Consider the following 12,893-nt stretch of genomic DNA (forward strand, 5'->3'; position numbering starts at 1 on the left):
TACTGACTTTTTTTTTAAGGAGATAAAATTGATTTAAAAGAAATTTAATGAGAGACGACAATGCATTCTTTCATACGGCATTGAAACGTGCTGAATAATTTGGAATAACTCAAACAAGAAGCTTTATCTTAAACAAGCAAAATCAACACTGTTTTTACACTGTAGCCACATTGTTGACATGATAATTTTTGTATTTATTTTTAAAATGACCCAAAACTTTTAATGGAATAAAGCTGTATGACGGCAGTGCGCCTTCTCTGGCGGGACAACATAAATACCGCGACTCCACGCATGCGCTGAGCTTTTCCGCTGCACAGAGGGAAAGGGATGAAGATTTAGGAACCTCGTGGTTCAGCATCACCAACAGAGTTTGGAATTGCGCAGCCTTCAAACTTGAGACTTCAGAATGTGCGTGGGGTCTGACAGAAGAGCATCCGCCTAGAATGTCCGCTCTGAAGAAGGTAGGGAACCAACCTCACAACGCACAACCTCTGAAGTATCTAATATAAATGTACAATTTACTTGAGTTCTATTGTTCTGTCTTCTCATATATGTGTCTTATGTTCATAAAGCATACATCATTTTACTTGCTGTCAGTCGTGAAATGTTGTCAAAATGAAATATATAATTTTATATGAGGGTAAATTAAACAACAATAAAATATTGTTTAACCTTTAGGTTTGACATTATCAGTGGGCTAATTGTATTCAGTTTTACTAGTCACTAGCTTCACTCCCTCTCTAGCAACCTTGAGCCTTGAATGAGCATATTTGCGGGCGGATCTGAAGGGTATTTTAGTACAAGGTTGGCTTTGAAAAACACTGTCAGGGTGTTAGTCATGCTCATCTAATACTGCAGTGCCCAAGGTGCACTAATGTGAGGTGAAATGAAAGGAGATGATTTCATTCTCATCTAGTTTTTCAATAGAAGATGTGATTCCTGAGTGTCAGAAGCCTTTCTAGCTCAAATATTCTGATTGCTCAAAGGAGTCTCAGCTTTTTTATGAATGAATATTGTTGGTGAGGGTGATTTTTATTTATTTATTCATTTCACATCTGCAGTGTTGCCCGGTTTCTCTGAAATATACCTGTGACTCCGAGCACAATACCACTGATAAAGCATAGCCAAATATAAGTATGAATGAAAAATCAGAATGAAATGAAGGGGCTTTACAGAATAAAAACTTGATCATTACTGTATGTTTGCGAGAGGAGTTTGGGCCTCTTTACTTCAGTAGCTGCCTCCTTGCTCCATCTGTATGTTGTAGTCTATTGTTAGTTTTTTTTTTTTCAATATTTTTATTCATTTATATCAGCCGCAATAATAATCATATAAATGCACATACACAGTCAAGATCTCGGCTGTGTGACAAAAAACCCAACTATTATTTATATAACCTATTTACAAAAAAACTCCAGAGTGGATAAGAAGAAAAAAAAAGAAAAGAAAATACGGAATTAAAATAAAATAAAAAAACAAAAACAGTAAATAACAATTGTTTGTTCACTTAAAGTCCAATGTCCGTCTTGTATATATAGCTGCATATAACAAGCATCAAGTTGCAAAGGGCACGAGAATCTCTTAACATCAGTCCACATTAGTCTAGATTTCTATGTTTGAGATATTGCAGAAATGTACTCCAGATCCCTTTGATCAAAAAAGACATCTTTTCCATGACAACACAGGATCTAAGTTCAGTTAACCGGTTTTGAATACTTGGAGGATTTTCACATTTCCACTTCAGAAAAACAAAGATCCATACATATGACATTTGGTATAGTTATTTCCTGCAGGATAAATGCCCAATAAAAACATTTTAGCATCAAATTTGATTTGTGTACATAGGATCTTTTCATTATTGTTAGTTTTAAGTATAAAATGAAATACCTATTAAAAAGACAAATTACATTAATCTTTTATTCCCATAAGGTTTTAAAATGCAAACTGGCTGTTCATTTGCTTTGTTTGTTGTCAGAGCGTAACTCGCTCACCTTTTCTTCTGGATTCCGCGAGTTTTCCTCTCTCAGCTACAGTCTCTGAAGTTCATTCATTATGTAGGCAGCAAGAACTGCTGTGCAGCAGCAGTTGTGGTGACAAGAAGTCATGAGCATTTGTAATTAGCTGGAATCAATGAGAAGGATCATAGGAGCTGTATTCGTTTGCACACATTAAGGTTGTGAAGTCAGCTTTCACGGACTCGCCGTAAGACTGCGAGACACTTGTGGGTGGACAGTTACTAAAAGGCCGGTGAGAGATCAAGTAACCTCTGCTCACCCTGCGAGAGTGAAAAATAAATTAGTTGTCATTTCGCGGCTAAGTGGGCGGGGGTGGTCGCATTTCCCTTGGCTGGCTCGGTTTCAAAACCGTGGAAGTCCTTCGCTCAGTTACAACCTCTGTCAAGTCACTGGGGATACGTGCCTACATGACGGAGGAGGAAAAAGTAACATTCTGTCCCTAGAATTCACATGATGATTGAAGAAAAAGTGCTGGGATGGATTCATAAGGACTTTGGTTTACAAAATTATATTTCATACTTATTATATCACGTTTGGATGACTTGGCTTGCTGCACATTGCTGGCCTCTGGATGAGACATTTCTGAACCAAGAAGCCAATAGATGGCGCTCTTGGTTCAGAAATGATGAGGTGTCATTGAACTGCTTGTTCAAGTCTAAGCATTTTCCAACAGACAGTGCCATCTGGTGGCCTCTAAAAAGCAGCACACTGTTTCATGAAGCCTCATCAGCCCTTTCACTACTGTCATGAAGCGTCATCTACCTCACCACTGTTCAGTATTTTCGGCGCTGAACGGCGCCGAAAATACCGTTCAGCAGTTGCATTCACATGCAACCGCAGCACATGATTTTCAGGTTTAGCTTTTCCTTCCCCCAAAAGTCTGTTCATCAATTGAAAGCAATTGGACGCTAGCTTGTTTTGAGTTGGCACCAGGGCTTCCACTCAGTGGCATTAACTTGAAGTGCTTCTACCCTGAGCCTCCAAAAAAGTAGAGTGAACAAACTTGTTTTCATAGAGAGCCATCTTCTGCCTCCTGTCACCATACACTGGCGTGAATGTAAGAACACAGAGGCTGTAAAAGCATCTCCTCCTTAGTGTTTCCCTGAAGGTGCACATGGCGGTTCCAAGTGTAGTTGACTTGTCTGTCTTGTAGAGTGTACATCTTAATACCATTAGTGTTGGCTTGGGGCACAGCACATTCGCAACCACGTCTTTGTCTGACGCTGAAACCTGAGAATCATTGTTAAATATATTGGCATGGTAGAATTGCTCTCTATAATCATGAATGTGGAATCAATAGATTCCTGTGACTACACTGTGCATCGCCCGATTAAACAGCTTAATTTAAGTACTTACTTTTCATCAGCTAATTTAATACTCATTTAACAGTGTTTGCTGTCCTTCAAAATGAAGGAATAAAAGACATTGGAAAAATGTCTTGTGGGGCCTGCCAATATTTATGATTTCTGTCTATAAAATAATGTACAAATAAAGAATTCATCTATAAATAAAACGTAGTAATATCCGATCGATCGCTACCTGTCACGTGTGACTGCCGGCGTCCGCTCCTCCCATCTTGCAGCCGTGAAGCAGCAGTCTGCTGTGAAGATTCTTTCAATCTGTCATTTAAAGTTTGCATCCTGCAGCACATGCACGGGAAAATGCTGTGCAGGGAAGTGCGTTAAAATGAAATATGCCATTTAAATCTCCAGCACTTCACAGAGCACAGAGAGTTTTCTGGACTCATGAAAGTGAGACTGCTAGTTCCTCAGCAGCATGCTGTTAGCGCAGCTGACGCTTAGCAACACCTGCCAGTCCAAGTGTGACATTCGGAATGACAAGAAATAATTATCAACTTCACCCAACCTTTTCCAGGTGTCGTTTATGCGCAGACGGAAACAGAAACTGGGTCCGTTGCCGTTTTGGAGTTAGGCGCAGTGTTCCTCAGCCACCTGAATCTGATACTTTCACAAATGCAGCGCTCTCTGTCTCGGAGTCCCGCTACAAGCGGCCAGTATGCAAATATTTCACGGACATAGGAAAGTCTCAAGAGATTCACCAAACTGCGATGTCTCACATCAAATGAAATGTTTTTCAGTTGTCCTTTTGACAGAATAGTTGCTGCATTCTTTAAGTCTTTTTCCCTATTTTTTGCCTTCTTGAAGAGGTATACTAAAAGTCTGAATTAAAATGATTTTAAGGTGCATGTTTTCACGTCATGTACACAGAAGGTCTTTTCATTTGAATTACAAATTCATTGTTAATCCATGTGATCGGTATCCTGATTGGAGCATGCCTAGTTTTAAGGATATTTGTCGCAGCGTTATTACACGCCTTCCTATATTCTCATTGTTAAGTACATTTTAAGATACATTTTTCTTCTGTCTTTTGTCTAGATTGCCCCAACCACAGCATATATTACTTTCAGAATTTGAATTGCCTTTTTGCCAAACTTTCGGTATGATGTCTGGATGGACGTTTCCTGCCTGTCAATGGATGGCAAATGGCGTCATCTTATTCTTGGAGCTGCCTCCACGTCATGGTTTGAGGATGTGGTTGGATTTCGAGTGGCGGAAGGTGTTTGGTCTGTTTGAATTTGGGGTAATCGTGTAGAGCAGGTGTCACCAAAGAGGAATGCAGTGGGTGCGCAGTTTGGTGACCCTAGGTGTCGAGTATGTGTGAAATGGTTTGTCAAAACGGCAGAGGTGCCTGAGTGCTCCATTGTATTTGTGACAACCAAAACTGAATTAACATTTTTTTTTTCCCGGAAGAAGTAGTCAGGGCGGGTCCACATTATGTACAGTGATTGTTTGGAGGGGCTGTCGTATCTTAACTTGTTTCTGAAACTGTCTTAACAAGGTGAAAAATGGGAAAATGTGTTACTACACCATGACAAAATGTGGATGAACTATGTTTATTATATATTATTTAATTTTCCGCACATCTTATTAACAGATTCTAGCAGTATTTCATTCATATTGCAAGCCAGAAGGTCAATAGCTGCGAGCAATTTTTGTGCCTGTTCTTATCCCAGCACGCTTCAAAGATGTTTTTAATGTCCACTTGTGTGCTTTTCGTTTTTATCCACCTTTTGCTCGTCGCCTGCTAACAGCTGCTTATCTCATCCTCAATCTGGGCCCTACTTCATGTGAGCACTTGGCCGAGGAAGAGGGGAGCAGAGAGAGAGCTTATGGCAGATAGAAAGAGCTTTCAAACGAATTGGTGCGACTCCACTCCCAATCCTTCCTCTCAGATCTCCATTAGTTCAAGAGGAGTCACGCGCCGGCGCTCAGCAGCGGGCGGCGGGATTTTATGCTTCATCTCTTGTGATAATTGAACGTTGCTGGCGATGAAAGGATGAGGAGATCGATGGTTTGTTTGAGGGTGAATGCTTCCCTGGGTGTAAGACAGAGAATCATATCTCTCCTCCATGTCCCCTCTGTGTGCTGCCGTCTCTGTCATTAACAAAACAACTCCCAGTGAAGTAGTCAGCTCTCATGTCCTGCACTCTCCGCTCAGAACTGATATCAGAGAGAGAGGCTCTTCTGCTGCTCCTAACAGCATGTGACTCACCTGCGTTTGGTTGTTCCTCTCTAGGCTAATGAGGACACATTACTCCTTCTAGCTCCTCTATTTGTTCTGTCCCAAGATGTGGCATTCACAAAAAGCTGCCCAGTTTCCAAGAACGCATCAGTGTCTTGTTATCTGTACGTTTTTCTCCTGTACATGAAGATTACTTGCTCAGTTTAATGATATTCAAAACATGTGTCCATCATGTGACCTCAGCATGAGCCACCTGTCCAAAGAGAATACGCAGAAACGCTTAGTTCTATATAAAGAATAAGAAACTAGATCTGAGAAATAATGCTAGAAATACATTATTTACCCCAGGGATCCTCTTCTGCCAGCGCACCATGATTCTTTTTGGAATTATTGATGCCTAGAATATGCCCTGAAAAAAAAAATCGTTCCAGATAAAGCACTGAGCCTCGCAACACCTGACTCACCTCGTGAAGAAGACGTTTTTATCAGCTCATTCAAACTGGAATTTTTCAGGAGGTGCGAAATATACGTTGTAAAGCTGTGACAGTTAATGGCACAATCATTTCATATTTGTAGTTTTGATGATCTATGGATCATAATATACAGTGTGTGTGAGTGTGTATAGAGGTTGTTGGTCACTGCTGGCCACTCAAACTTCATCAAAAAGTGTCCAAGTGTCCTAGAGCAGATGCCTGATTTATGTGTCTAATATGTGAATGAGTGACTCTCTTTGAAAGTCTTTGGCACTTCACTCACTCTTCCTGAGCCAATGATGGACTTGATTATAACTCCCCGAAATGCAGCTGTGGAGTCTTTTTGCTGTATTGATCAGCCCAAAAAAGATCTTTAGACCGAGCAATGACATTTCCTGTCCTAAATTTGTTTCCATACAGAAAGAAAAAGCCGGAGGAGCGGATTGGGAATTCATTTCAGCCTCTGAAACATGAGGCATCTTAGACATGTCTGGTGTCAGATAGCACCAGCATGTTTTTGAGCTGCACCAATTGAGGGAGTTGACTTCTTGTTTGCTGTACTTATGAATGAGACCATGCGACGATGGTTGGAATGACAGTTGGCGAGAGAGATGAGTCTGAGTTAGTGTGGTGCATTTATATTTTTTTATGTTAACAACCTAAAGATCTATTGACAGAAATGTTTTAAATTAGCCTTTTAGCCTCTGAATGACAGAAGTCTGCTAATGTGGGCAGGCTTTTGCTTTGTGAGAAGCTCAAATCTGGGATCACCGTTCAGGTCCAAGGCCTTGAGGAGCACCACATGTGGATCTGATGCTGAAATTTGTTGTGTGATTTCTTGCTGAAGGAGCTAAAGAATACCAATTTTGTGAATCCTTGAGTGGTGAATGGTTGAAAAATGACTTTACTGTGTAAAATGAGTTTTTCAAAGGCGTGCCAAGATCAGGTTTCCAACAATACACCGTCCATGACAGTCCGCACTCCAAGGCTGAGTCTTCAATAACCCTCATGCTGCTCATTAGCATTATTTTATCACAGCCATTTCGTTGAGTGTCATATTTATTTTTCATGCTCCGTTTTCTGTGACAGTTTGTCGATCCAAGCCGCGATCCCTTTCCAAATTAACCAACCGAGAATCCACACCGGGGCCATCATTTCCTGCTCCACTGCCTCCATCTAAGATGGAGTCACTTAGACTCTCTCTGACCACGTGGTGTTTATAGGTCAGCACCTGTCTAATATGTGTTTCATTCTGTGTTTAAAGGTGCTGCCAGGACTTCTGCAGAAGCATTGCTGCGTTGTACCAGACGGGCACACAGGTGAGAGCTGCCCTCTCACACTGAAACGCACTCATTCATGATGAAAACTGATCGACTTCTCATGCAAAGTTCAAGAGTTTAACATTTATTTGGGAGTGGAATCATGTGAAATCTTGGAAATAAAAAAAAAACAAACGAAAGTTGATGAAAGTGCTCCTCTTCTGGCAGGTGTGAAGAAGCTGCTGATGAAACTGAAGAGCCGGGAGATTTACTCAGGTATAACTTGCTTTATGTTTCCAATCAAAGTTAAGTTCATTGAAATGGTGATGAACTGATGTGTTACGTCTGCGTCTTAAAAACTCACGCTTGGCTGTCGCGCCTGCCGCCATGAAGCACAACCACAGACAGAGTTTAGCGCGCTGAAGCCTGCCACCGGAGTCGTGAGTGAAGCATCGCTCAGCGTGAAATTAATGTTTGCCGGGACGTTGGAGACAGATTATCTGCGTTTATGCAGATTAGAAAGGAACAGGAAAATGCAAAAAGCAGGTCAGATGTTAATTACAACCTCAGGTGGCTGATGAGTGGGTTTGACATTCCAGTCGGTGTGTCTGCAGAGTTTAATCGAGCGGAAAGCGTCAAATAAAGATAAACTCTCATCAGTTCTAACCCCAGAGTTCACCTCTGGTCATGTGTGGCGGATACATCTATATTGATAATACCTGTTAAGCTATTTCACTGTGGTGATTAATATAAATATCCAGGTTTTGTTATAATAACCTTTCTTTTGTCCAAACAATGTCATTCTAATTTCATCTGTGTTCAAGACTTGTGAGTTTGTTACCTTGTTTATAATGTGTACTTTCATATAGTCTGTATCCTATTTTTTTAAAATATGATACTGTTTGATTAAAAAATGTAAAAGTAATAAATCAAAGAGGAAATTGTTCTTAAAATCGCATATATTATGTTCCTGGTGTAATTTAGGATTTAAACCGGTATCAAGCCAAATAAACGTGATTTATAAAACGCTGCATACAATAAAATGATGGAAGGTAATTCCTTACTGTAAGTGCTTTGGCTCATGGAATATTGCACAACGATGACATCTAACTGCCTGTGTCGGAACTGCGACCCTGGTGTCCAAAGGATTGTGTTGAACTGCTTCACTCCACTGTGGGACTGATGTCGAGTTTGTCAAGTGAAAGTTTGGAATGGATGTTGTGTTTGATGAAGTGAAGATTTCCAGTTTTTTGCTGGATTTTTCCACTGCTGGTGACCAACTATGAAAGTTCTATTGAAGAATATTTGTCGATTTTAGTGTTATTTCAAACAGCCCCAGTAATAACATTTGCCCTGAAATCGATTATCAGCTAAAACCATCACTGAATGGTCACAATGTACTGCAGAGCTAAAATTAATGTAATCTTATTTTATAAAGAAATGGGGAAAAAACACTTTTCACCCAAAAATTACATCACAATAAAATTTGTAGATATATTTTGGTTTGTAATAATAATAATAATAATAAATAAATAAAGGTTCATTCAAACCTAACCTATCTGATAAATGCAAATTTTCAAGATTTTTTTTTTCTTCAATAAAAAAAAAATGTAGATAATTGAAATAAAATAAAGGCCAGGACTGCCCTTTGTCACCGGTTCTGTTCATTACCTTCATGGACAGAATTTCTAGGCGCAGCCAGGGGTCGGCGGGGATTCGGTTCGGGAACCACAGAATTTCATCTCTGCTATTTGCGGGCAATGTTGTTCTGCTGCCCTCATCGGACCGGGACCGTCAGCATGCACTGGGGTGGTTTGCAGCCGAGTGTGAAGCGGCAGAGATGAGGATCAGCACCTCCAAGTCTGAGGCCATGGTTCTCGACCGGAATAAGGTGGTTTGCTCTCTCCGGGTCGGTGGAGAGTTCTTGCCCCAAGTGGTGGAGTTTAAGTATCTCGGGGTCTTGTTCTCGAGTGAGGGAAAAGGGGAGCGTGAGATTGATAGATGGGTTGGTGCAGCGGCAGCAGTGATGCGGTCGCTGTATCGGACCGTCGTGGTGAAGAGGGAGCTGAATCAAGACGAAGCTCTCGATTTACAGATCGATCTATGTTCCCACCTTCATCTATGCTCACGAGCTTTGGGTCATGACCGAAAGGATGAGATCGCGGATACAAGCGGCTGAGATGAGTTTCCTCCGCAGGGTGGCTGGGCGCACACTTAGAGATAGGGTGAGGAGTTCGGTCATCCGGGAGGAGCTCGGCGTGGAGCCGCTGCTCCTCCACATCGAGAGGAACCAGTTGAGGTGGCTCGGGCATCTGATCCGGATGCGCCCTGGACGCCTCCCTGGGGAGGTGTTCCGGGCATGTCCTACCGGGAGGAGACCCCGGGGAAGACCCAGGACTCGCTGGAGAGATTATGTCTCCGGTCAGGCCTGGGAACACCTCGGGATCCCCCGGGAGGAGCTGGAGGAGGTTTGTGCGGACTGGGAAGTTTGGGCTTCCCTGCTCCGAATGCTGCCTCGGCGATCCGACCCTGGATAAGCGGCAGAAGAAGGAAGGAAGAAAATAAAATAAATGAAATGCAGATGCCAATTTCTATGTTTTCTGCAGTATTAAATCCAAAATTACAGAATGAAAGTTCTTAATGAAGTGAAGTAAATCCCACTTATTGATGGATAAAAGTACAATTTGTGGCAGAGACTGCAGCTGAGAACAGTGGAACCGTGAAGGTTTTCTGTTTCAGTTTACCCCGTGTAAAAGCGGTGTTTATTCTGATGGATAGAGCTGTCAGGAAGACACAGCATGCAGGGCTTCTCTTTGATACTCGGCAGTCATGTTCAAACACACATCTGATTTTGTCAAACGACATCCCTGGAGTCCATACATCATCATTTCGATACACCCAGTCGGAGGGCTCGCCACTCTTTCCATCAACCTACCTGTTTCCATAGTAACATGTGGTGGAATGGCTTAACAGGCCACGAAAGGCGAAGAGAACAATTCAGCTACATCATAAAAAAATAATTTTCTGCCTTTCCCACTCAATAGCGCTCTCTTGTGGTGGGCTTTGCCGCAGTCCGTTTCTCAAGAAATCCACACTCCAGTCTTTGCGTCTCTCTCTCTCTCTGTCTAAAATTCAAACGCTTGTGCACAGAAACTGAAGGGATGAGGCTTATCATAATCTCACACTCTTTCTGTTATCAGCGTGTCCCTCTACTTCTAATACGTCAACGAGCTGGGAGTTTTGTGCTGATGAGCGCGCAGCATTGTCCCAAAATCGGGCTATTACTATTTATAGACGGTAATTAGCGTGTGAATGTGTGAAAGATTTTTGCTGCGGTTTCTCTCGAATTCTCTGTTTTATCTCCCTGGAAAGTTTTGCCGAATAAGCACTGTGGAGATTTTGCGACTGCCACCCGTCAATCTGCTGCAACTGTTTGACCAAGTTAGGAATGAGACTTCAACTTTGGCTAACTATCTTCATATTTAGATGGTGTTGCCATGGGAACAGCATGTTTTGAACCATGGTGTCGCAGTCGCCTCCTTTCTCTTCACTGTCCAGCTCATTTCTACCCCCTGTGCATGGGTGCATAGGTTTTTCTTTCAGTATTTCCCACCTCCAACCAGCTTCAGCTGTCCTCTACCTGGCCATTCTCTTCTCTATTTTCCTCAAGTTAGAACCTCCTTTTATTGATGTAGTTCATCAGCAGGAAGCAAGTGAGAGCCATCACAAGGCCTGCATATGTTTTTGTTGCGTGTTGAAACCCCACAGGGGCTCTCATGTCTCCCGAAACTCTCAACTGCTGCTGATAATGAATCCTGCGCTATCTCTCAGCCTCAGCCTTCTTGCTCTCCTCCGTCAGTCTCCCTCAACGCCTCCTCCCTCCCTCTTCCGCAGAGTTGAAGCAGCCAACTGTTTCCAGAGCCCAGTTCTCTAGATGCTGCCGCAACTAGAAATTGACAAATTTATGGGACAAACTGTCATTTGTCTACTGGAGAGGTCCACACCTGAATCCCAGCCTGAGGACAACCTTCTTAGACTGCCAAGATCTAACCTTTAAGATTTTTTTGTTCTTATTTGACCACTTTTTTTTGGATCGTGAGCATATTTTGTTTGACTTCTCTGGGCTGTCGGGAATTGGATGTTTTATTTATTTATTTTTTTAAGGTTCTCTATACCAGTACTTTTCAATCGGTGTTCAATAGTGTGAGAATGTCAGGTGTGCGTGGGATATGATCCAGTTTCACCCAATTTGTCTGGACATGGAGGTGGACGATATGATGACATTAAAGCATGAACTACTACAACCTGTTGACAAGCTACCAACGGAGGAGATCACATTCTTTCTATATACTATATACTATATATATACTATATCTTCCTATACACTAGATGTATGTAACGCTACTTGTTCATCACTCACACTGAAGAAGACGGTCAAATGTTCAACTCCTGAGTTTTTAAACATGATGGACCTCTAACATGAGCACACACCTTCACGACAGAATGATGGATTGTTCCTTGGCGGACCCGCGACGCTAAAGGCAGTCAGCGCCACAGAGCTAATGTCTAACGTGACGTCTCCCTTTAAAACTTAAATCACACTGGTAGATTGTCTATTTGCTTTGCTGTTTTAAAGATAGCTAAAATCTAAATGCAAAACTTAAATGCGCTCCTATGGAAATTCGCCAAACTAGAATAAAATCATGCAAAAGACATGATAAAATCGAAACAGTAGTTTAAAATTATAAATAAATCGTGATGTATTTTGCCATATGTCCCACGCCTTTGTGGAAATACTTTTAAACAAATACATTTTCTGCAATTTCTTCCTGTGAAAAGCATGCCAAAATCACTGCGTGTCAGTCGCTACAATTTTTTGCAAATTAAAAGGGATTTTCTACAGGACTTTTGACTAAGCTTCCGCTTTACCAAGGATTTTTTCAATGAACGAAGTGTTCCGTGGCTTGAAAAAGGTTGAAAAACGCTACTCTATACAGTGTGGTTAGCACTGCTGCCTCTCAGCAAGAAGATTCTGCGTTTGAATCCAACCATCCCTTCATTACATAGTACCCACAAAATGTCAGTGTCAACAGTGACAAGGTGACAGGCCTTTCAGGGCATAGTGGCAAAGAAAGACACAGACGGATTAGAAAAAAGTGTTATGCACAGAGGAATCACAGTTTGAGATGTTTGGATCACACAGAAGGACATTTGTGAGATGCAGAACAAGAGTGCCTGACGCCACCTGAGTTAATGTGCTGCTAAAGTGGGATATTTGCACAAAGGAAAAGGATTTTGAAAACATCATGCCATAGCCTGTGGACAGCGCTTGATAGGAGCCAATTTCATCCCACAACGGAACAATGACCCAAAGCACACTTCCAAATGGTGTGAGAACTATTTAGGGAAGAAGCAGGCAGCTGCTATTCTATCAGCAAAGGAGTGATTTGATGTTTTCATTTGTTTTAATGTGTTTGTTCACGTGAGATTTCATCTTTAAAAGCAAGTGTTTTCTGAAAGCATGGTGGCTTTCATTTAAGCCCTGGCGGTGCGTCGCAATCGTTTACATGTAGGAACACACAAGGCCAGTAATACACCAGCAA

General features: G+C 41.8%; 1 protein-coding gene across 6 annotated transcripts in view; it reads left to right on the forward strand.

Moving 5' to 3' along the window:
* Positions 1 to 320: 320 nt before the first annotated feature.
* Positions 321 to 12,893, forward strand: part of dlgap2a (discs, large (Drosophila) homolog-associated protein 2a) — a 160,601-nt gene continuing 148,028 nt past the window's right edge. For all 6 annotated transcript variants that reach the window (XM_053844318.1, XM_053844319.1, XM_053844321.1 and 3 more), the window contains exons 1-3: positions 321 to 461; positions 7,296 to 7,350; positions 7,519 to 7,566. In XM_053844318.1, coding sequence (XP_053700293.1) covers positions 444 to 461; positions 7,296 to 7,350; positions 7,519 to 7,566 — 121 coding nt within the window. In that variant the 5' untranslated portion in view covers positions 321 to 443. The remainder of the gene's footprint in view (positions 462 to 7,295; positions 7,351 to 7,518; positions 7,567 to 12,893) is intronic.

This window comes from Synchiropus splendidus, chromosome 16 (assembly GCF_027744825.2).
Source record: "Synchiropus splendidus isolate RoL2022-P1 chromosome 16, RoL_Sspl_1.0, whole genome shotgun sequence".
Lineage (NCBI taxonomy): Eukaryota > Metazoa > Chordata > Actinopteri > Syngnathiformes > Callionymidae > Synchiropus > Synchiropus splendidus.